Source organism: Oryx dammah, unplaced genomic scaffold (assembly GCF_014754425.2).
Source record: "Oryx dammah isolate SB20612 unplaced genomic scaffold, SCBI_Odam_1.1 HiC_scaffold_2, whole genome shotgun sequence".
Classification (NCBI taxonomy): Eukaryota; Metazoa; Chordata; class Mammalia; order Artiodactyla; family Bovidae; genus Oryx; species Oryx dammah.
The window spans coordinates 27,693,790-27,719,328 of record NW_024070186.1 but is presented as its reverse complement, the minus strand read 5'-3'; the positions used below and the strand labels follow the sequence as shown (position 1 = coordinate 27,719,328).

The 25,539-nt window shown below is 45.4% G+C and overlaps 1 protein-coding gene and 1 non-coding gene across 2 annotated transcripts in view; one reads left to right on the top strand and one right to left on the bottom strand.

Moving 5' to 3' along the window:
• RBP2 (retinol binding protein 2) overlaps positions 1-25,539 on the top strand; it is a 31,435-nt gene that overhangs the window by 388 nt on the left and 5,508 nt on the right. The window contains exons 2-3 of the mRNA XM_040233794.1: positions 5,811-5,933; positions 20,386-20,564. Coding sequence (XP_040089728.1) covers positions 5,861-5,933; positions 20,386-20,564 — 252 coding nt within the window. The 5' untranslated portion in view covers positions 5,811-5,860. The remainder of the gene's footprint in view (positions 1-5,810; positions 5,934-20,385; positions 20,565-25,539) is intronic.
• On the bottom strand, positions 24,957-25,092 carry LOC120859960. The gene has a single exon (XR_005720205.1). It is a non-coding gene; the product is annotated as a small nucleolar RNA SNORA33 (small nucleolar RNA).

Genomic DNA, 25,539 nt, shown 5'->3' with positions numbered 1-25,539 from the left:
TGGAGACTTAAGGGGCCCTGTGCTGTGCTTAATCGATCAGTCGTGTCTGACTCTTTGCAACCCCACGGACTGCAGCCTGCCAGACTCTCCTGTCCATGGGAATTCTCCAGGCAAGAATATTGGAGTGGGTTGCCATGCCCTCCTCCAGGAAGGGGCCCTAAGACAGAACTTTTGAAACTGGAGCTCTGCTGCCAATTCTAAGATGAGTGCGTGCGGGTTAGTCACTTCAGTCATGCCCAACTCTTTGCGACTCTATGGACTGTACCCGCCAGTCTCCTCTGTCCATGGGATTCTCCAGGCAAGAATACTGGAGTGGGTAGCCATTTCCTACTCCAGGGGATCTTCCCAACCCAGGGGTCAAACCTGAGTCTCTTGTGTCTCCTGCATTAGCAGGTGGGTTCTTAACCACTAGCACCACCTGGGGAGCCCTCTAAGAAGAGTGGTCCTCCGTGAATAGAAGGTGCAGAGGACAATCCTAGCTGAGTTGTTGAGTGACAATTGCTTTCTTTCATCCACTATCCCTCACTTTTCCCCCTTAGAACCCTCTCCTGTCGCCCCCCGCCCCCCATCCACTTCACAGACAGATCTGAGATGGAAGATCGTGCCAAAGCTGTGTTTCGCTGAAGACCTGTCATATACTTGCTAGGAGCTCGAGCTATGACCCTTACCATTGCCACTACCTTGGAATTCAACCTGTGCTATGTGCTAGGGACTCTGCCAAGAGCTTTATGTTCATGACCTCCTTTAATTTTTACCATGACCCCAAGACTCAAAAAAAAATCTGAAACTCAACTAAGTTTCCAAGGATCCCACTGCTAGGAAGAAGTGAACCTGGATTCAACACTGGGTGTGCCCAGCTCCAAAACTTTTTAAGATTTTATTTTTCCATTGTTTCCCTTTTTTTTACCCCATTACTCTCTAATAGTGGTTCTCAAATTGTGGTCCTGGACCAGCAGCATTAGCACCACCAGGGAATTTAGTAGAAATGTAAATTCTTGGGTAGCACCCCAAGCCCTTTGAATCAAATTCTAGGGGTAATATCCAACAATGTATGTTTTTATAAGTCCTCCAAATGAATATGATGTTGTTTGGGGTTTGACAACCACTGCTCTAGAGGCTCCTCTTAAGTTTTTAAAATATTTACACCTACGTTTCTTATAAACATCTACTCAATCAACAGTTATAGCCTTCTTTAGTACCTGTTTACTTCCTGTTAATCAGGTAACTTCTCAGGTGATCAAAACACAGGATTTTAGTTTGGGTTGAAACTAAATATTTTTTACATAAACAATCACGAATGAATTCATGAATAAAAACAGTTATATTCATTTTTATTAAGTAAAATTTACATACAATAAAAGGAATATATATCTTAATTGTAAAGTTTGAGTTTTGGCAATATTCTTACAACCACCACCTTAACTATAGAGCATTTCTATCCTACCTCTCTAAGAAATTTTTCATGTGCCTTTTCCTATCTTTACTTCTCTTCCCATAACATCAGATCACTAATCTATCTTATTATCATTGTAGATAAGATTTTTTTTTTTCTAGACTTTCATACAAATGGAACCATGTAGTATGTGATCTTTTGTGTCACATTTCTTTCCCTCAGCAGAATGTCTGAGATTCATCCATGCTGTTATATATATATATATATCAGGAGATTATTCTTTTTACTGTTAAGCAGTATTCCATTTTGTGAATATATCACAATGTATTTATTAACTTGTTGATGAATGTTTGAGTTATTTCCAGTTTGAGGCTGTTAAATGTGAAACTATTCTCATTTTTAAATTCCTCACATTTTAATGACATTTGCTTGGTTTGTAATTTTTATACCAAACGATTTCCCCGTATCACTCTAAGATATTATTCCATGGTTATCTTTCATCAGAGTTGTTTCGAAGTGTGATATCAATTTGATTATTGTATTGTTTATAGTAATCTATATGATTGTTTTTGTTTTCTCTGTAATATTTAAAGTTTTATTTTATTTTGATGTTCTAAACTTCCACCAGTGTTTTCTGTGTTACCTACATCCTGCATATCTCCCCTCAGATGTGTTTAATCAGTTATTTAACTCCTTTATTACATTTTAAATTTTAATGACTGTATTTTAAAATTTTTACTACTCTCTTGTCATTTTTATTCTATTTTTTAAATCATTTTATCCTTTTTTTATGTTTTTAGGTGCTTTAAATTTATTTAATTTTAACATACTTATTTATAGTTTAGTTGATTATTTTTATTATCTGAACGTCTTGGAAGTCTAATTGGACTGTAAGTTTCTGCTGATGTTCGCTTTCTGGTGGATTAATTTAATGCGTGTTTTGTAGTTTTGGATTATGAGCTCACATTTGGCATGGCTTTATCACAGGAAATTCTGGCTGGTCTGGTTTGAAGGTGTGTCGCTCCAGAGAGCTTTTACGTTTTCTTCTTTCCAGCAGCCTACAGGTATTGCAAGCTTAATATATTGGCTACCAGGAAGCATAAATTCAAACCCTAAACTAGAGTGAGAGCAGGGAAGAACCATTTTTTTTTAACTTAAATAATGCATGCTCAGTTGCTCAGTTCTGGTAGACTCTTTGCCCACCAGTCTCCTCTTCCATGGAATTTTCCAGGCAAGAATGCTGAAATGGCCTGCTGTTTCCTATTCCAGGGGATCTTCTCAATCCAAGGATTGAACCCGTGTCTCCTACCTCTCCTGCTTTTGCAGGCAGATTCTTCACCACTGAGCCACCTGGGAAGCCCAGCTCACACAGAACCCAAGCCAAATAGACAAACTTTCTTGCTGTCTCTAGGTAGATTTCGGCTTTCACATTCTCACTGAGGGACTAATCCATCAAGCATTTTGACTTTATGCAAGCCTCTCAGTTTCAGCTTCCTGCTTACACAGGGTAAATACTTCCCACCCTCATCCCCAAGACCTATAAAACTCAAGTCCCTGGCTTTTTGCAGTTGGCAAACCCATTCTTTTTGTCAGTCTCCTTTTCTACTAGCACAGGTTTTTTCGTTTGTTTCTTCTGTTACTTCCTTGAAAGGAAGGCCTATAGGGCAGGAGTCCCCAACCTCTGGGAACTAATGCCTGATGATCCGAGGTGGAGTTGATGTAATAATAATAGAAATAAAGTGAACAATAAATGTAATGTGATTGAATCATCTCAAAATCATTCCCCTACCCCCAGTCCATGGGAAAAAAATGTCTTCCATAAAACCAGTCCCTGGTGCCAAAAATGTTGGGGACTGCTGGGAGGGGTCCCCAGGAGACTGGCTGGTCAGGAGACTCAGGTAGGGGTACGAATCTGAACCTGGAAGGGAATACCTATCTCTTCAACCCAGGAGGCTGAATGCTCAGCCTCTAGCAGGTTCTGGCCAGACTTCAAAGGACGAAGCCCAAGGCTCCCTTATCTGTCCACTTCTGCTGCCTTCACTCATCCTCTGTTTGTTGTAAAGGTTTCCTTTACTCCTCTTTCCCTTTCATCCTGCACTGGCCTTTGGACAACAGCTGGGCCATTTTTTAACTGTGTGTCTTTCTGACTCTAGTATATTTACTGAAAAAAAAAGTAAATAAATGTACTCTTTTATACCCCCAAACTACACACACTGTTACTAAAAGGTGTGGGGTCTGGCTGCTCACCACCCAAAAGCCAATAAACAGGCCAGGCTGGTGGGAAGGAGAGTTTGCTTTATTTCAGATGCCAGCAACTGGTGGGGAGGGCAGACATCTGTCCAAAGGCCAACTCCCTGTCCTGGCAAAAAGTGGGGTAAGAGCTTTTATAGACAGAAGTGGGGGGGCCTACATGTAAAAGCAGCACAGTCAGTTCTGACAGTCATTTCCATATTGGTCACTGATGGTCTGATCAGTGCATGTTGATTGTTTCAGGCACAGTTAATCTTCAGTTCTAGGGTTGGTGTGTTTCCATTTCTTTGAAGCTAGTTCTTGAAACTGTGGCAGCTCATGTAGTTAACTTCTCCACCTGGGGTTTTCAGTATATCTGAGACAGCTCACAGGATGTGGCTCAGAATATTGTCTATAGGCCTTGAGAAGAACTAAAGATCCTTGACTATGCTTAATGAATACAGTATTATTATTTGGTCTTCTGTGACTATTTCCCTTTGTTCTTTTATGTTCTCATTTCTCTGATTAAACTTTTTCTTTGATTAAAGTTTTACTCTGGCAAAAGGCAACCAGAGGATGTAGGGAGGGGGCAAGGACCATAGGGTCCTTCCCTGTTTCAACAGCAGAACCATTTGCTTAGATTTAGAGCTTTAAAGTATCATAATTAAAATCAGAGACTTGTGGTTTATCCATCTCCGTCCACACCTCCATTCTTCAGAGTGTAGTTAGGGCTCAGGTCCCAACTCTCAGAACCACGTGTCAGAGCAGTAAGTCAACCTATCTTCTGACCTACTGGGATAGCCCATTTGAGGAACAGTCCTGACCAGGTCCTTGTCCAAATGCCAGCCATGCACCCCTCCTTGGTCAAGGTGAACTTCAGCTTTTTCCTGAGGCCTCAAGCAAGTCCCACTACCCCCACTACCTTCCATCTGGCCTTCCCCTGGGTCCTGCTTGCTTTCGGTAGATCCATGCTCTGAAAACATGCTTTTCTTGAGTAACCCCACTGCTTAGATGCCTTGGGGTACCTTACTGGGAAGCAAGTGAGAATAAGGTTCTCAAATCAAATCCCAATCCACGCTGCCTTTTCCAAGCTGAACTTGTTCAGTCACTCAGTCATGTCTGACTCTTTGCGACCCCATGGACTATAGCCTGCCAGGCCTCCCTGTTCTTCAGTATCTGCTGGAGTTTGCTCAAAGTCATGTCCATTGATTTGGTGATACCATCCAACCATTCCATTCTCTGCTGCCCTCTTCTCCTCCTGCCTTCAATCTTTCTCAGTAGCAGGGCCTTTTTCGATGAGCCAGCTCTTCACATCAGGTGGCCAAAGTATTGGAGCTTCAGCTTCAGCATCAGTCCTTCCAATGAATATTCAGGACTGATTTCCTTTAGGATTGACTGGCTGATTACGTTGCAGTTCAGGGGACTCTTAGGAGTCTTTTCTAGCACCACAATTTGAAGGCATCAATTCTTCAGCACTCAGCCTTCTATCTGGTCCAGCTCTCACTTCTGTACATGACTACTGGAAAAACCAAAGCTTTGACTATATGAACCGTTATGAGCAAAGTGATGTCTTTAGCACCCTGTTTTAACAAACCTCTTTTCCTTAGAGCACTGGAGCCAGACAGACCTGGATTAGAATACCAGGTTAATCACTGACCAGTAGTTACTTGGCATGTGATTTCACTTCCTTGATACTTTTTCATCTGTAAAATGGAGATGTTTAAACATAGCTCAGAGCTTTTTTAAGAAAATAAGATGAAGGCTGTCTGATGCCCAGCCCAAAGTAGAGTAGAGGTACACAGATGTGAGTTCTCGTTTCTTGGCTTCACCAGCCAGGCCAGAAATGCTGGCTACACAGATGAGAGACTCCAGGTGAGGTTTGAAGCCTGGGAGCTGGTGGCCTGTTGTACATGAGGGGAGGGCACTGGGTATTTGCTGGACAGAGTGTTCTGTTTGGGGCCAGGGGTTCTGTGGGAGCCCAACCAGCCAAAAATGAGGTCACCAGAACACCCATGCTTGGCTGTGCCAGGTTTTGAGCATACATTCCTCATAGTCCTGCTGAACTTTGCAAAGGAAAGGAAAGTTCCTTTGGGTTGTACTTGTGATCTTTGAGCTTGTTATCTTCAAAGTCATAAGCCTAGCCCACTGGATTATAAAAGTAGCTCGTTCTAACATGTTCTCCCTGCAGCTTGCTCCTTGCCATCCAGCACACACCCACGGTAACCAGAAGCCACCACCATGACAAGGGACCAGAATGGAACCTGGGAGATGGAGAGTAATGACAACTTTGAAGGCTACATGAAGGCCCTGGGTAAGGGGGATGCAGCAGGTGGGAGAGAGGGGAGGTGAAGCAGGGAGAGAGAGGGCAGCTTCGCAAGGACTGCGCTCTGGCCCCTCTGACAGTGCCGCTGTGGAGCTCCCCAGACCTGTGGGCAAGTCTTGCTCCCCACCTCCGACCAGCTGTGTAGTATGAGGCAGGCCATACTCATTTGCTGAGGCTCAGATTCCTTGTTGGCAAGCTAGAAACAATAATAAATGAGGTTATGTCTAGAAGGTTCTTGGCACACAGAAAAGATTCACTGAATGGAGAATGCACACACACACACACACACACAAAGGCATATGCATGCACACATGAGGAAAGTGAGACTCGAGAGGAAAACACAGCAGGTCTCCTTACCTTGTGATCGCTGCCAGCTGGATCTGATATTATACACAGATGACCCCTGCATTGCTCCTTTGCTAGTCTTGCAGTGGAGAAGCAAAAAAGAGTGGCTAACAAACCTCTCAGCCGAGAGAAAGTCAGGCCCACAGAAGGCTAGGAAGGGCTTTTGTCACATAGATCAGACAGTTTACTGCTCACCCGACTTCTGAACTAGACGCCAGTCCAGGGCCTCCATCAGCGTGTACTGAGTTAATCTCTTGTGGGATCTCTTGTGGGATCTCTTGTCGGGCAGGCAGAAAAAACATGAAACTAGAGGATCTGGGCCCATGGAGGGGAGTTCACTTTGGGGGCAGCTACTGTAGGCCCCAGGTGGTGCTAGTGGTAAAGAATCCTCCCACCAAAGCAGCAGACACAAGAGATGCAGGTTCAAGCCCTGGGTTGGGAAGATCCCCTGGAGAAGGAAATGGCAACCCACTCCAGTATTCTTGCCTGGAGAATCCCATGGACAGAGGAGCCTGGCTTCCTATAGTCCAAGGGGTCTCAAAGAGTCGGACACGACTGAAGGTGACTTAGCACACGCTGTAGGCCAGGCCCCAGACAAGGAACCTTGCCTGTCCTTATTCCTGTGATGGCTTCTGGATCACCTTTTCTAGCTTTAGATCTCTCCACATATAGAGTTCCCAACTGGAACTTCTCTATACCAAGCATGAGGAAAATGGCTGCAAGTGGAGTTTGAGGGCCAATAATTTGGATGTGATGATAGAACGTCTCATCAAGAATGGGAATCATAGGTTTTTCTGTGCAATTCACTTCTACCTTGATAACACTTCCACCGTGTCAATGAATGAGAGCTCATGTGATATGTTGTGTAATTTTCAGAGACTAGAAGTTTTTCATGGACTTTGGACATGTTTCCAACACTGAATACAATTTTTTCTTCCTGGATACAGTGTTGGGCTTCCCAGGTGGTGCTAGTGGTAAAGAACCCAGCTACCAATGCAGGAGATGTAAGAGATGTGGGTTCGATCCCTGGGTCAGGAAGATCCCCTGGATGAGGGGATGGCAACCCACTCTAGTATTCTTGCCTGGAGAATCCCATAGAGAGAGGAGCCTGGGAGGTTACCATCCATAAGGGTTGCAAAGAGTCAGATTCAATGGAAGCAACCTAGCCTGCATGCATGCACAGAGTGTTACCAATATACCTGGGAGAGGAGGGAGGAGGTAAAAAATCCTCCTACCAGAGCCCTAACCCTGTTGCCTCTGCTTTTAATACTGAGTGAGGATAGAAAATGGAATACTGCCTCTAACACATGGGTAAATGCTCTGGAGCTGAGCTCAGGACTAGGATTCTGAACAACGTCACACAGAGGAGGAAACCAAACCAGAAGTTCAGCTGAGGCTTTCTCTCTGACCAACTTTTTAACCTTTGTGACCCAGTCTCCTTATCCACCAAATAGAGATACCAGCCTTGCCTGTTTCTCCAGATGATGTTGGATGTGCTTGTTATTTGGAATGACTGAAAATACTTTAACAAGAGCTATTCGGTGGTTTCAAGCTTTCTGCAGTAAACTGAACAAGCCCAACTCAGGGAATATAATCGAAAAGCAATTTTGTCTCCTTTGCTGCTTATTCTTAAACAATAAAAAGTTCTGTGGTGACCTTAGGTACAAAAGCAGGTCTCAGTTTAGTTTTCTTCTGTACAGGGTGGGCCCCTGGAGCCCCTCTTTCTAGGCTGGAGGTGAAAGGCACGTAGTCCTGTTACCATCCCCTGACCCCTCTGGGTGGTGCCAGGAAGCAGGGCACCCTGTCAGCTCTTTCAAACAATCCTCTTCTAAAGCAGCTTTCCACTGGACTCTTTCACCTCAACTTACAGCCTCCTGATGGAGGAGGGGTGCTTGGATTGTGAATGTGATGTGTGGATGTCTTCTTGCAGAAGGTTTTGGAGGGAATGGCCTTTCTGGTTCTCCTTGGCATTGGACACCTCTTATCTCTTAGAGCTGCAGTCATGACTTTCCATTCAACATCTTACTATGTTAATTTCACTCTAGCGAGCCAACGGGTTGGCCTCTTTGTGCCAGTCTCTGCAGTGCAGTGGGGTGGGCTCACAGTTCCCGGTGGAGACTAATACCATAGGGAATGGTATTAGCTAACCCCAGAATGCGGATGCACCCTGTGCCTCAGCTTGCCCAGCTGCCTCAGTGTTCCTACGGTGTCCTAGAAATGTGCCCCAGCTTGAACCCATGACTCTTTGTGCAGAAACGCCACTGCCAGAGTCACCTTCCCACTCCAAGAGAGGACATCTGACCCCACTCATCTGCCCGTGGGGACACAAGTGGCCAGGCAGGCACTGGCGGTGACTGGAGACAGGCCTCAAGGGCTCAGCCAGAAGCAGCTGAGTGGGGCTGCCCATCCCCACTCACCACCCTGCAATTGAATCTGTTAACAGAAACCCAGCAGATCCATACAGTTCCCTCCACACCCACCCCGCAGGACAAACGTTACTGCCCCAATATTGACAAGTTGAAGCCTGACTTTCTTGCCCCTTGGAGCATGCCCCTTGGCATTTGGGAAGAACATGTGGAGATCCTCCCAAGTCCCCAGAAGCAGAAATATCACTAAGTATAACTCCAAAGAGCCTTCACTTTCTTAGATCTTAGTCCCTAGCACCAAGGAGTTGCTTTCTCCGTGAACCTGGAAGCTAGTTCCGGAAGAAGGAAGTACTCTTTATTTTGAGGGGGAGGGTGTTGGGGGACAAACTGGCTTTGTTCCCAGCTGGCAACTCACTCCACACCCAGCCTCCTCACATGACCTGGCTGCCAGCCTCAGCAGTGACATGTCAGGGCAACCTTTGGGCTTGCCCCAACTTACCAGGTCACTAGCTGTTCAGAGGGTGAGTGCCAAGGGTCAATGGTACCTTGTTTCCTGGTGTTCCGTAAGGCCCTAGATTCTTTCTTTACAGTAAGGAAAGCAGCCAGTGAACTCATCTTCTCTGAGGAATCTGTCATGTCCCGAGGTCCTCCTTCAACTTGGATCAGGGGGTCAGAGAATGGAGGAGCGATCTTCAGTCTAAGAGACAGACCCCTCAAAGTGAGGTCCCAGTGCTGTGACAGGACAGCAGGAGAGAGTCCATTCACTCTGCTCCAGAGTGAAGCCAGCACTGCACGTACCTGGGGGATCATTCAGCTACTTGACCAAAGCTTTAGACGTTGCCCATGGAAGCCAGGGACTGTGCCATCTGAGGCAGGCCCAGGCCCAGTCTCTATTCTCAAAGAGCTCAAAATGGTGCAGCCAGTCAAGCTATAGCCATATACAAGTTGCATTCCTGTTTTCTATTACAGTGAGATTAAATCACCTCCAAAACGTAGAGGCTTTATTTTCTTATACAGCGATTTTATTATTGCCTCTCGTAGATGTGGGAGCTGACTGGGTTCACCTAGAGAGGTCTTGCTAGGAAGCCCTCACTCCACTGTAGCAGGACAGTGGCTGGGGCCATCTCAAAGGCTTCCTCCTTCCTGTGTTTAGCATTCGGTGCTGGCCAGCCCCTGAGACCTCAGCCAGGGCTGTGGGTGTCTACTTGTGGTGTCCCTCATGGTCTGGGTGGTGTCCCTCATGGTCTGGGTTTCCTCACATCACCCTGGCTGTGTGCAAAGAGAGAGGAGGCAGCAGCTGAATGACCTTTTATGACCCAAACCCAGAAGTCACGTAGCATCACTTCTGTTGTATTCTATTGGTTGAAGCAGTCCTGAGTCCACCTATATTCAAAGGAAAGGTACATAGACCCCCACCTCTCAAAAGGTCAAAATCACATTGTAAGAACATCCAGTAGGATGAGACATAGTGTTGCAGCTATTTAAGAAAGTATAATCTGCCACAGATGGGACAGCAGGTGATTCTGTCCCTTGGAGCTGAAAAGACTATAGTGACGATAGAACAATGGTGACCGGAAGTGTGTAAGCTGTATGGTGATGGACCAGGCTTGTGGTAAGAATCACTCTGCAGTCTACACAGATGTTGAATTATGATGTTGTACATCTGAAATTTACATAGTTTGTTGTTTTTTTTAAGCATGTGTGGTGGGGGATGGTGGTTGGAGAGCTACAATAGATGGATCATTGAAGGCTTCCGGGGACTTCCCCAGTGGTCCAGTGGCTAAGACTCTGTGATTCCAATGCAGGGGGCCTGACTCTGATCTCTGGTCAGGGAACTAGATCCAACATGCTGCAATTAAGACCCAGCACAGCCAAATAAAATAATAATAATTTTTTAAGAAACCCAATTAGCTAAAATTGTAGATGCTTATTCTTTGGACTTTCCTGGTGGCTCAGTGGTAAAGAATCAGCCTGCAATGCTAGAGACAGAGGAGACTTGGGTTCAATCCCTGGGTCGGGAAGTTCCCCTGGAGGAGGAAATGGCAACTTCCCCAGTATTCTTGCCTGGAAAATCCCATGGACAGAGGAACCCAGTGGGCTACAGTCCATAGGGTCACAAGGAGTTGGACATGACCGAGTGACTGAGCAGGCATGCGTGAAGTCTCCCTAAGTGCTTCTGCGTGGAGTTTTGAAGGAAGGAGAGGAGTGCTCCACACAGAGATAGAGTTAGCTCTGGCCTAGTAGGCACATGCCAAGTTTGGGTTGATAAGGATGTTTGTGGCCAAGGGAAGCAGGAATCATGTTACCAAGGCAGTGGGGCAAGAAGAGTCAAAAAGGCACCAGGGCTGGATCATAAAGTGGTGTATTACCACATGTGGACATCACCCAAGGACATCATGCAAGAAGAGAATCCTGGGAAGAACTGTAGAGAGGAGAGAGAGACCATGAATGCCCTCACAGCCAGGGTTTAAACAGATCAGCAGAGACGGTTGGAGAACTGAAGAAGTGGTTACAGTGGCCCTCGGAAGATGCAAGAGTGGTGCCAAGGAGGGCAGCCAGGGGGTTGTCCATAGCAGGAAACAGACTAGATTTGGTGACGAAGTGGAGAAGAGGCAAGAATGAGCCTAGAAAATAAAACACCACCATGTAACTTTAATCAGGAAAAGAGGAATGTATAATGGAAGGCATCTGTTCTGAAAATACCCAGTTAACGTTGAACTTAGAATCTTTGGGGAAATTTTTATTCCAAACATTGTAAACATCAGGAAAAATACAATTCCCTTAATTCATACAAAAAAGTGAGGATCGTCTTCTATGAAGAGCATCTTTTCATTGAAATTTTCATGCACAGATTTTAAAGAGCAGTGGCCACTGCAAAAAGTCCTAGTTGCTGCTGCTACTGCTGCATCGCTTCAGTCGTGTCCGACTCTGTGCGACCACATAGACGGCAGCCCACCAGGCTCCCCCATCCCTGGGATTCTCCAGGCAAGAACACTGGACTGGGTTGCCATTCCCTTCTCCAATGCATGCATGCATGCTAAGTCACTTCAGTCGTGTCCAACTCTGTGCGACCCTATGGACAGGAGCCCACTAGGCTCCTCTGTCCATGGGATTCTCTAGGCAAGAATGCTGGAGTGGGTTGCCATTTCCTTCTCCCAGGTGAGAGTACTAATATGGAGTTAGGGGAGAGGGAGCTTCACAGTGAGCAAGATTCGTCAGGATGGGGAGCTCCAAAGAAGGCAGGAGAAACACTCAGAACACTGCAGAGACACTGCAGAAACACTGCAAGAAAATAATTCAGAGTCCCTGGGTAGAAATGAAAGAACAAGTGAATATATGAATGAATGTCTGATGACCTAACAAAGAGTTAGTTTCACGACATTTAAATTGCTGCTAGTGCTCACAAATCAATGAAGTTAGACACTTGCCAAAATCTTTACTTGACTGGATTTTCACACAGGGACAGTGCTGTGGGAAAAACCCAGGTGAAGATAAGTTTGGTCCCTTTCTATGGGTCTTCCCTGGTGTGTACTGGCAGCCCCTCCTCCCTGATCTCCAGCCCAACGGTGAGGACCAGACTTTGGGTGGGGCACCAAGCCATTTTTTCAACCTAGAGAAGCAGTGTTTGATTCAATTTGCACAGAGATGAAAAGTACAAGGGGGCATGGAGGCACCTCAGGGTCTCCAGCCTGCCTCCGCTGTCTAGGGAAGGCTTTGAATATATTTGGAGAAGTCCATGAGGGTGAGAGAGGAGGAGGCAGGAGGGGGCAAGGACAGTTCCTCTCTTAATGGATTATCCAAAGGAGGAAATGGCGTGGAAAGATGGAGAACATTGCTCTTTCACTCTGCTTCTCACAACTGCCGGAGTGCTGATGACTTGTGAATTAAGAGTCCAGGTTCGAAGTCCATGGAAGCTGCACTTGGAATGGATCTCAGATTTCATGTGATGAATCCGTGTGCATCTCTGCTCTTTAATTTACAAAGCTCGCCTGCCCTTTTAGCCTACAACTTTAGCTTTTTCCACAAGCACATTACAAAGCATTTTAATGTTGAGTAGCATACTCATATTTCAACTTTATGGCTTGCATTGTTCAAAATGCAGTTATGAAAAGTATGCTTTAATAAAGTCACTTCAGTGTTTTTTTTTTTTTCTTCTGCAGCAGCTACAAGCCATATATATTATTCAGAAATAGCTTGCCTTTGGACCTTTTCCTCTGAGATAGAAATTCATTTCACCTGGCTATAAATCAAGCTCAGAGATACCTTTAATTCAGAAAAGCAGATCAAATATATTTGATAACCCTGGTGTTCAAATACCGTATCAGGAAAATAATTTTCCCTCCAAAGTAAAAAGAGGAAGTGTTTTTGTAATCTATGTGTGTGTGTGTTTGTGTATTCTACAGCAGCAGTTAAACCTTTCCTTTTGATTAGAAATATCGAGAATCCACCAAGAGAACGTTCGGCTCCCTTCCCTGGGGTGGAGCAGAGGTGACATGATTAACTAGCCGGCACACATGGTAAAGGGTAGCCAAGAGACCAAGCTATTTTTCAATCCAGAAAAGAAATGATGCTTGATTCAATTTGCATAGAGCCTCTAATAAGATTCCCTGGCTCTGGTCAGAAAGACTAACTGGGACTGGGATTTCCAGGACAAACCTGTTCTCGTGGCAATAGACATTTTTAGATGCACTCTACCTCTCTGAACTACCAGGGACAAGCAATAATTTCTGTTTGGGGAGCCTTAGTTGTAAATGATAAACAGAATGTACTTGTAGGCAAAGAGTCAGGAGCACTTCCTACCTGGGTACCTCTGAACTGGTCACTTAAATTCTCTGAGCTTTGATTTCCATATCTGTAGAGTAAAAATAGACTTGCTCTCTGAAGACCATTTACATTTAGATTTCTAAATTGCTCTGTAATTCCCAGTTCTTCCTTAGTACAGTTGACCCTTGAACAGCAGGGGCAGGGGGGTTGGGGGTGCAGTGGGGGCATGTTAAGGGTCCTGACTCTTCAAGCAGTCAAAACTGTGCACAGAACATATAGTTGGCCCTCCCTATATATGTAGTTCCTCCGTATCTGTGGTTTTGCATCTGCAGATTTAACCAACCACAGATGGTGTAGTTCTGTAGCTACTACTGAAAAAAAATCCATATATCGGTGGACCTGCACAGTTCAAACCTGTGTCATTCAAGAGTCAGCTGTGGTTTCGTATGACATACTCCCCTCTGTTTCATCTGGTTAACACATGATCCGTGGTTTTATTTCCTCATCTCCTACCTGTGACTCCAGCAGGGTTTAGCATAGCCTGGACATCACTCAGCACAGAGGGCTAGAGCAGGGACTCAAGTTTCTACCCATCAAACTATGCAGAGAGGAAACCAGTCCATGCAAACGAAGGTCTGGTCAGCTGGATTAAATGCCCTTGTGGCAAGCCAGAGGGAGGGAGAGTGGAGATTAGTCAGCATTCTGACCGTTCCTTCAGAGCCCAGGATCCTTGGGCTGTGTGGAGTGGCAGATGGCTGTGGAGATGCATAAATAGGATCTGAATGCTTATCTGGCCACTGTTTTGTTTTTTAAGCATTTAAAAAATATTTTTATTTATCTTTGGCCATGTTGTGTGGCTTGCAGGACCTCAGTTCCCTGGTCAGGGCTTGAACACGGGCCCTGTGCAGTGAAAGCCTGGAATTCTAGCCATTAGACCACCAGGCCTCCCTGACCACTGTTTGGCCAGAACAGAAAAGACCAAAGAGTGGGGGCCAGTTGCATCAAATACCCACCAGCTCCTTGGCACTGGGTAAAGCACTTACCTATCATTTTAACGGAATCCTTACATAAATAGTGCTATGAGATAAGCTTTCTTTCCCCACTTTACTATGAGAAACAGACTCAGGACAGGAAAGTGACTTCTCTGAGGTCACACAGCTGGGAGATCAGAGACAGGATCATTGTCCAGATCTCACCCTCACTCTTTTATACTAGGGATTCTAAACATGGAAATGTGCAGAATTACTTGGAAGGCTTGTAAAAACAGGAAGGGCCCAACCCTCTACTGTAGGTTTAGGGTGGATCCCAGAATATACATTTCTAAAAGGTTCTCATGTACTTGCTTGCGGGCCCAGAGGCCTCACTTGGAGTACCCGCGTCCTAGACCACAGTGCCCACATTAACCAACCCATAAGTATCTCTTGGGCTCCTACTGTGTGCCCAGCCCTGGGTCTGGTTCTATGGGGACACAGAGGAAAAAGCCAACATCGTCCTTGTTCTCACAGAGTTGAGACTTTGGAGAAAAGAACAGCGGACCCCATGAAAAAGAGGAGAATGTCAGGTAGTGCCTCCTAGGAGCTAAAATTCTGGGCCTGGAAAGCAGGTGAGGAAGGAGGCAAGAAAGAGGAGGACGTGCTGGAGTGGGTGACGCTGCGTGGAGACGGGCAGGGATTCAGGGAGCAGAGGAGCAGGGAGTATCTGGAAAAATGCAAAGGACTCTGAGGAAACCAGCCTGTGCAATCAGGGGGCTGATTTCAATGATGCCAGCAGTTACACTTAAGGAGCCATTACCATAGCCACCGGATTCCAAGCAGAACTCTCCCACACCATCACATTTAAGCCTCAAAATAGCCTGATGCTGTTTGTAAATAACTCCATTTACAGTCGCTGGTCTGTGCTACTTCCAGATCTGGACCCTAGTGACCAGGGATGTGGCTGAAGTTAGACCCCCAGACATTACCTGGCTCATTAGGCTGTATTTCTGGGACAGAAGGAGAGAAACATGAGTCAGAAGATGATATTAGGCTCTGCCTAGCATAAGCACATGTTTATACTGACTGGAAGGTGAAAGACATTCTTTTTCAGCTTTTAGCAATTATAGGGAAGGATTCATTTCTAAATCAGAAATATTTGACCACTTGGTCCTCTTCCTCCATTCCAAACAAGGCAACTGTTGCCTTAAAGGGAAAAAAAATGAACAGAGGATATTTTCACAATTGCAGGGACCAGGAGACAGAGATAAAGGCCTCAGGAGGGGTTTTGTCAGCCCTTCCTGTATTATGTTCTGTGAAACCCTGACCAGCTGGAAATCCCACCATGGAGGGTTCTACAGCCACATAAGGTTGGGAAAGGGCTTCCCAGGTTGTACTAGTGGTAAAGAACCGACCTGCCCATGCAGGAGATGTAAGAGAAGCAGGTTCGATATCTGGGTTAGGAAGTTCCCCTGGAAGAGAGCACAGCAACCCACTCCAGTCTTCTTGCCTGGAGAATCCCATGGACAGAGGGGACTGGCAGGCTACAGTCCATAGGGTCGAACAGAATCAGACGCAACTGAGCGACTTAGCACACACCCAAAGTTGGGAGAGGCTACATCTTGTACCCTGCTGTTAGAGCTACAAAGGACCTTTTCCAAATTAAAGGCTCCATAAAGTTTTTCAGCATAGAAAACAGCCAGCCTGTCTTGGTTTTAATTGCTCATTTCTCAGACTTAGTTGATCATGAGTTCTCATTTGAAAATAATTTTGACCACTAGTCTTTTATGGACTGAACCCATGGCAAACACCGTGGGGCACCCTGGGCTCTGTGAATGCTGGTCGAGGTGCCCAGGGGCTTCACAGTGGCAGAGAGGGCATTTATCTCCCCCCACACCCTGAGGCCTATACACCTTCCCCCCAAACACCCAGGCTGTAAAGTGCTTGAAAGTGCCCAGGTACCATTTTGTAAGCCACAAGGCTGAAGCTATCAGAAAACATCCAGGGTTGGAGTGTAGTTCCTCCGGTTCTGAATTTCTGTAGAGTCATAGGCCTAGTAATCAATTGCTGTCTGGTGGGGACAGTGCATATGACCTCTGGGGAACATCAGCTGCTCCAAACAGGGAGGGCTCATGCAGTTGGATCAAGAAGCCCTGTGGCTCCAGGGGAAATGTAGAGTCAGAAGTTCTTGGTATCTTGGGCAGCCACTGGAAGCGCACAAACTGGAGTGGTCTGATGTGATGCAATGGGCCAGCCCAGAGCTTGTGGAGCACAGAGCTGGCCCTGAAGACAGGCCATCAATTACAAGTTCTATTACCACCTCTATTGCTTCCTCACTATATAATCCAAGGCAAATGGCACAGCCTCTGTAAGCCAGGTTCCTCATTAGCAAAATGGAGATAATATAGAATTGATATTCATCTGTGGGTTTCGTGAGAGAATTGAGTGAGTGAAGTTTCCCAGGGAAGGTCTACCATGGGGCACCATTCCTAGCTGATTCCAAGGCATGTCTTAACTATCACCCCAAAGGTTCTCACACAGCATGGCCACCAGAGTCATTTTACCTAAAACTTAGCTCCTAAGTGCCCCCGTAAAATTTTTTCTCCAATTTGTCTGGTTCTACCTTGGTTCCCTAAGCTCAGAACCTCTATTTTCACCTCCCAACTTGATCTTCCACACATCCATCCAATTGCCAAACCCTTCTGATTGCTTCTCAACTGTATAACCTTAGACAAGTCACTTAACGTCTCTGGGCCTCCATGTCATCAGAGAGATTTGCTAGTGAGATGCCATGAGAGATTTCTGCAATTGAAAGGATCTTAGCCCTTTGAGGAAAGAATTCAACAAAGAGACCAAGATTATAAAGCAAGCACAGAGTTTATTAGAAGCACAGTATGTGTGGAAGAGTGTGCAAAGAAGCAGTTTATTTAGGGCAGAAGCTGAAGTTGCATCCTCGAAGAAGAGCACAGGTGTTCTTACATGGAGGGGTATGAATAGTAGCTTAGCTTGTGAATATGGGCTTAATCTTCCCAGGCTTAGATGGGAGTGACTCCCCTTTCCCTCTCCTGTGATTGTATCATCTGTAATTCTTTATTTGGACTTCCACCAGGCTCCATTTTGCATCTTTCCCATAGCACCTACTTGAAACCCACAGGCGTGGAGGTGGGGTCAAAACTGCATTGCCAGTCATATTATGATGATGTTACAATGTGGCCAGAGTTACTAGAGGATGACTTGACATCCTCTCTGCACCCGTGTTGGGTGAGGAAATCCTCTCCATCACAAGGATGAGGAGGCCGCCGTGGCTGCTTTGTCTTTCATCAAATCCTCTGCAGTCTGTACATTTTTATTGAGCCTGCTCCATGGTTTTCAGAATCTCTTGCTCAGATGCTACAAAGTTTTTGTCTTGGGTGCCATTCCTCCATCACGGCCTCATTAAGTGCAGAACAAGGAGATGGCTTGCCTTCTGCATAATACCTATGTATGAGGAGCCTGTTCTCGGGCCCAGCCTTGACTTTTCCTACCTCATGCTTAAATAGCAGCTTTCAAATTTCTTAAACTATTGAAATCTTTCCCCAGAAAGCACCCCCTAAGGAAATCTAAGGTCCAAAACTGCCCAGAGGTTCAGGGTCTGAGATGAGGCCCAGTTCTATCCTTTTTACATCTTCCCAGGTGATGCAGTGGGGCAGCCAGTTCTGGGTCCCATTGGTGAATTCTTAGATGTGGCAAGTTCTCAACAAATAGTATTAATAATGAACAGTAGTTGAGCTGTTCATGTATGCCAGAGGTGCTGGCATTCATGTACCAGCTTAGGGCAACTTGAACCTTTTTGTCTCTTCAACTTACGGTATATAATCCTTTTACCTTCTGGGTTGCCTAACATAACTTGAAATTACTCCCTTATGATTAAAGTATTAGTTATTCAGTCATGTCTGACTCTTTGCAACACCATGGTCTGTAGCCCACCAGACTCCTCTGTCCACGGGGTTCTCCAGGCAAGAATACTGGAGTAAGTAGCCATTCCCTTCTCCAGGGGGTCTTCCCAACCCAGGAATCAAACCCAGGTCTCCTGCATTGCAGGAATTCTTTACCATCTGAGCCACCAGGGAAACCCCTTGTGATGAAAGCTGACTTTATACAATTTAGGATCGCAAAGACCATCCAACTGAGATCCTTCCTGGATTGTCTTGTGGTCCAGGCATCCACTTGGACCTCTTCTTGGTCCTCTGTGAAAGAGAAAGTGGTAGTGATCAAAGAGGGATTCGGAAAGAAATGGGTCCGAAAGGAAATGGGAGGAGAAGGTGAGTGAAGTGATGCTTCACTTCAGGGAAGTGAATCGCTGCTATCCAGGGAAGGATAGCAGAAAGGGTGGGGATGCAACCACTGGAGCTGTTCATTCTCTAAATTGACAGTTACTCCATGAAGTGTTGATAACTGCTGGTCTCAATCTTGGGCACAATAGCATTTATCCCCCACCAGATAGTACACAATGGGAAGTTTAATCACCTACTACCATAGAGATGAGGCTGGAATTCTCAAAGAAACAGCACTCAGTGAATTTGAACTATTCTTTCTCTTGAAGTCATTATTACCTTGGGTTATGAGAGAATCAATCTCAGTGTGTTTTGAAATCTTCTAGGTAAACTGAATCTGAAAAAAAAAAATTAAAGATTTAGATTGACATCCAGAGATTCTGGAGAATTCGCAGTATGTGCGTTTGTTGCTCAGTCGTGTCTGACTCTTTGCAACCCCATGGACTATAGTCCGCCAGACTCCTCTGTCCACCGGGATTCTCCAGGCAAGAATACTGAAGAGGGTTGCTATTCCCTTCTCCAGGGGATCTTCCTTACAGGGATCAAACTCGGGTCTCCTGCATTGTAGGCAGATTCTTTACCATCTGAGCCACCAGGGAAGCAAGAAAATTCACAGGTGTTAAGGTCAACTGTCAAATATGATTTGGCTAGAGACTGAAAACTTCATGATATTTGTAACAAGGATACAAGTGTAACAGTTCTGGTATTAGCCTCTGTTTCTACATCATTTTCATAGGCCAGTAACATTTTGGCTTGGGTGCCATTTTATGTACAGAGGTTAGCAGGAGGTGGGCTCAGCACTTAGATTCTTGCTGTAAAATGAAAAGCTTAGGAAATGAAACACACTATTAAAGGACACACTCACTTTTACTTACAAATAGTCTCTAGGAAATGAGTAAGATTTTCTTTAAAATATCAAGGCAAAGAAAAGGTGTAAACGGAGTAGAGGCAACAAAAACTGGGCAGTAGTGAATTCTGCATGGTGAGGGTGCTGCGTTCCTTGTACTCTCCCCTCTACTTCGGTTTGTTTGGAATTTTTTGTAATAAAAATATAAACAGTTATTCATCTTTTCCTTAAAGACAACAAAAGAAAGCTCTGAGCAAGTGTTGACTAAGTGTCTGATGTATGTCTAAGCTATGCTGGGGACCATGACTAAGGCACAACAGCCTCCTAAAGCTGCTATAGAATGGAAGTTTGTATGTATGCCTCCTTTTGGAGAGCATGAATGAAAGTTCTGTCTTTACCCAGGATCTAGACTGGTTGCTTTTAAACCACAAAGACTTCTGTTCAGCAGACTCTTAGGAGGAAACCAATACGTCAATAGATAGAAGAGAGCTGCTGTGGGGGAGGGGTGTGTGCATGTTGTATATACGTATGCTTGTGTGTGTATACGTGTGCACACACACACCCTGGGGAATTGCAGCTCAGGGGTGAACCCTGCCTGCTATCTCCTGCTCCCATCAGGGCTCCCAAGTAGGCGCCCAGAGACCCTGGGTTTCCTGACAGTTGGCTGAGATGCCCGGACTGGCTGTGTACAAGACAGCTCTTGCTTCCCACTTAAGCAAAGAAATGTGGCTGACCTGAGATCTGCATCTCTGGTCTTGAGTGCTTGACCTTGTTAAAGAAATGAATGCGTCTGGCTGAGCACCTCATAACCTCCACAACTCCCTGTGCCAACAGATATTGATTTTGCCACCCGCAAGATCGCCATCCATCTGACTCAGACGAAGATCATTGAGCAAGATGGCGATAAGTTCAAGACGCAAACCAAGAGCACATTCCGTAACTATAATGTGGATTTCACAGTTGGGGTTGAGTTTGAAGAGCATACAAAGGGCCTGGACGACCGGAAAGTTAAGGTACTGACCGGGCTAGAGTTTTCACTGGCATACTCTTGGTGCAGGGGCTGGGTTTTGGCTTTACAATGGAACAATGACTGAAACAACCTGTGAGGCATCAGAAGAGGGGCACCAGAATGGACTCGATGATGCTGGATAAGTAAGTATTGAAAGTTTAGTGAGAAGCAGCAGGCTGGCCTCTGCATGAAGCTTATAAGCCAAGGAGAGATTAAAGGATACTGATCTCTCAAGCATCCAGAGTAAGAGACTGACTCATAGACTGCCATGGGCCTAGCAGGCCAAGGAAAGAGGGCCAGGGGGAGTCATAGGGAAGGATGATAAGGGTGCCAACTGAACAGTGTAGCTTCATCACAGGGCAGCCCTCCTCAGCAGCAGCCAAGCATTGCCATAGAGCATGATGCCCTCATGTTGCTAGAATTCTTATTCTTTTCAGGAGCTGTTGAGCATTCATATGTTCTTACATGAAATATCTCCATTTTTGATGATCCCAACTGATTTATCTATTTATCTTTTAGAAAATTGCGATGCAAATCACACCCAAAAATCAGTAGGCTAGATGAAGTCAGGCTTTCTCCAACCCTAGTAACTCAGAAAAATCTCTACCAAGTTTGCGTCTTCAGTCTCAGCCTCACCTTAACTTGCAGGACATAATCAAGGAAACCTTCTGTGCATCAAAAGGCAGACTTCTAGCTGCTTGAACTGTTTGGATATAGGGAGGCACCTAAGGCAAGCAGACAACTGAGTGCAGAGTAGGAATCTCCAAGCCTGAGAACTGGAGTCTGCAGAAGAGGCAGGCCCTCACCCAAGAGGCCCTCAGGAATAAGGCAGAAATTGGTAGTAGCAGGGAGAAGTAGGGTGGTGGTGGGGAACATGAGGCCAACAGCAGGTCCTTCTCTTCTCCTGTGTCACCTGGTGGTATCACAGCCCAGTGACTGACTCTTATACTGTCCACGCTCATGCTCAGTGTGAATGTCTTTGGTTTTCCAAATGCAATTACACCTGGGTAGTCCCAACAAACACAAATGGGGAGAAATCCAATCTCAGTCATGTCCACACTCACGATGAGTGTAAACGTCTTTGGTTTTCCAAATCTAATTGCACATGGGTAGTCCCAACAAACACAACTGAGGAGAAATCCAATTTAAGGATGCCTACACCCAAATCTTAGCATCATACAAGTGCCCTGAGATTGCACAGTCCAGCACAAGCCCATGCAGTTCATACAGGAGTGGGCAGCTTGAAGCCTCATGGTACCCACTCCCTCTGTGCCAATGCGGCCACCAGGACCTCTCTCTTGACTCCCAAGCTGAGGAGAGCTGGACTAAGACTCCTGTGCCCAGTTACCCATGCTCTCACCTCTACAGAGGGCCAGCCTCTTGGAGGGTCACAAGGAAGCAGGACCCACCAGCCTGCCCTTCCCCTTTCCCTGTAAGCGCCTCTCACCCCAGAGTCCCACTCTTTTTGGAGCTTCCGGGAGCTCCTTCAAAGTTGGAGATCTCAACTCTTCCCCCAGAGCTCTGGCTCCTCTCCTGGCATGTGGAGGAAAAGAGGTCATCATTCTCTGAGGATGACTCTAAAGTCAAAAAAGCAAGATTTTATTTCTCAATCAACTTGTCCTGAGACATTGATCATCTCAGCCAGTGAGTCTGGGTTGAATGGCGTTTAATGCCCCTGCTGAAGAAAAGTGGGAAATGGAAAGCACTTTGGAAATACTTCCATCAGAGCAGTCTTGGCAGGAGACCTGAAGCTCAGCCCTTATGGAATCACTCCCCAAGGGTTTGCTGGATCTTCAAGGCTTTTCTGAGCTGTGTGGCTGCAAGGCCAAATCATCAGACACCAGAACTGCTAGGAAGATTTGTCTCAGGATTTTTGCATCCCTCTGCTGTTCTAACCTAATCAGTTCTAAATGATTCATTTTCCCTTCGCTTCTCAGTTTTGGGTGTGGGCTGTTGAAAAGCAGGCCTGTCCTCTGACTCATTCCTTTATCATCTTTGATGTTGGAGAACTCACTTTTGCTGAAATAGATCATGTCCTTTTGATCCTTCATGACTCTTAAAGGACTCCGTCTGATAATGTCTATCCTTCTGCCTCTCCATTCCACACAATGTCCCTTCTGAGAACCATCCATCCTCTCTCCCAGATCAGCTCTTAGCCCTGCAGAGAGAGATAATCCCCTTTCTCGCTTCTGGTTGATGTCTTGCTTGCAGCAAAAAGCCAGGGCTGGTGAACATACATAAACACACACACACATACACAATGCGGGTGCTGAGAAGTACCTCGACAGTTTTCCCAGCCTCCAGCATGGGCTGTTCCCATGAGAAATACAACACAGAGCAGGTGCCCTCGGCACTGCCTTCTGCTTGTAACCTAACTACAACCCTTTAGCTGAAGAGGGAGGGGAGAAAGTGGGTGAGTCTAAGTCTCTGATTAATTTCTATTGCTCACGCTTGATAGCACACCTAAGTGCACGCAGAAATTGCTCTGTATGCATGCGCACGTTTGTGTATAGTACTCGTCTACTCCTCGTCCTCTTAATCTCCAGGATCCAGGACACCACTTTCTTAACTCCATGGTCATTTGCATGAGTCCCCCTGAAAATCTCCTCGTTCAGCAGTTTGGAGGAGAGAGGTTGGGGGTGGGGTTGCCGCAGAGGCCCTTCAGGGCCCTGCAGGGCCCAGTTCTGTGATGTCCAAGGGCAGGAGTGATGAAACCACATTGATCATGCATTTCACTCTTTTCTGAGGGACTCAGGGGCCGCCTTCTTCCTTCCTGTGGGTTGTGTACATTACTAGCTTCCTACACTTACTTATTTCTCAGAATTTAAAGCCCCATCAAAAATACACAAGCAAGGGAGTTTTGGGGAGAATGGATACATGTATAGGTATGGCTGAGTCTCACTGCTGTCCACTTGAAACTATCACAACATTGTTAATTGGCTCTACTCTAATATAAAACAAAAAGTTTTAAAAAATAAAATACACAAGCTAACCAAAGTAAAATAAAACTAAGAAGCAGTAATTTATGTTCACGCCACAGAATGTCATGCAGCCATATAAAGGAATGAAGTACATTCACACGTACTATAACATGGATGAACTTGGAATCTGTTATGCTAAGTGAGAAGACAAACCCGAAAGCCTACATATTGTATCATTTATACAAAATGTCTAGAATAGGTGAATCTCTAGAGACATTAATGGTTGCCATTAGTAGGAATTGCTAACAGGTACTGGGTTTATTTTGAGGGTGATGAAAATGTTCTAGATTTAATTAGTGAAGATGGCCTTACATCCCTGTGAATATACTAAAAATGACTGAATCATATGCTATAAAAGGCTGATTTTATCTTATCAGAATTATATCTCAATTAAAAAATAATGGTAGGGAAAAACAGATATAAAGATGGTGGTTAGAGTCATGATTTTGAGAGGACCCGTGAGAGCCCAGGGAAAACAGACTCCCCAGGAGGGGCCCCACCTGCGCGAGGCAGGAGGCAGAGCTGATGCTTAGAAGAGAACAGATGTACTGGGGAGGGTTTTAACATGCTAATAGTGTCCTTCACTGCTCCTAATTTAAAGAGCTGTTACTTTCCCTTAAAGAAAACTTATTTGGGAATGATTCAAATTTACAGAAAAGTTTCAAGAGTATAACCAAGAGTATCTATACACTCTTCACCGGAGGAGTGACCAATTGTTAACATTTTGCCTCATTTGCTTTATCATTTGTTCTTACTCTTTCTAGTATATATACATTTTTTTTCTGAGCAATCTTATGGGTTACCCCTAAATAATTCAGTGTATATTTTCTAAGAATTAGGATGTTCTCTTATATAAGCACAGTGTAGTTCAGTTCAGTTCAGTCGCTCAGTCGTGTCCGACTCTTTGTGACCCCATGAATCGCAGCAAGCCAAGCCTCCCTCTCCATCACCAACTCCTGGAGTTCACTCAGACTCACATTCATTGAGTCAGTGATGTCATCCAGACATCTCATCCTCGGTCGTCCCCTTCTCCTCCTGCCCCCAATCCCTCCCAGCATCAAAGTCTTTTCCAGTGAGTCAACTCTTTGCATGAGGTGGCCAAAGTACTGGAATTTCAGCTTTAGCATCATTCCTTCCAAAGAAATCCCAGGGCTGATCTCCTTCAGAATGGACTGGTTGGATCTCCTTGCAGTCCAAGGGACTCTCAAGAGTCTTCTCCAACACCACAGTTCAAAAGCATCAATTCTTCGGCGCTCAGCCTTCTTCACAGTCCAACTCTCACATCCATACATGACCACAGGAAAACCATAGCCTTGACTAGACGGACCTTAGTGTAGTTATCAACCTCTATAACTTTACCATTGACACAGTACCTGTATCTAACTTACCACAAAAGGCTGTTGTTATTGTTGTTTCCTTGTGGCCATTTTCAGGGGCCTTAACGACTTCAGTGTCTTAAAGTCTCATAACATGGGACTTTCTTATTGCCAGCTTTTTCTAAACATGTTTCTGCAGAAACACATTCAGGTAAGCAGATTCATTGACTGACTATCATAGACTGTTTTTAATGATATTAACTTTGTGGGCTTCCCTGGTGGGTCATATGGTAAAGTGTCTGCCTGCAATGTGGGAGACCCAGGTTCGATCCCTGGATCAGGAAGATCCCCTGGGGAAGGAAATGGCGACGCACTCTAGTACTCTTGCCTGGAAAATTCCATGGAGAGAGGAGCCTGGTAGGCTATAGTCCATGTGTTCCCAAAGAGTCGTACACGACTGAACAACTTTACTTTGGACATTGTGATGGGGAAATTGCAGTGTGAGGCCAACTTCCTTCTTTAATTTCCTACAAGTCATCCTCTTCATCTTCATGGAACACTACTCTCCCTCTTCAACATGGCCCAGAACTAGTGGTTTTCCTCCCTTATATCCATCTCCTCAAACTCAAGATCTGTGAAGGCAATTGAATCTCTTTTTAAAGCCTCCTCCAATCCATGGATA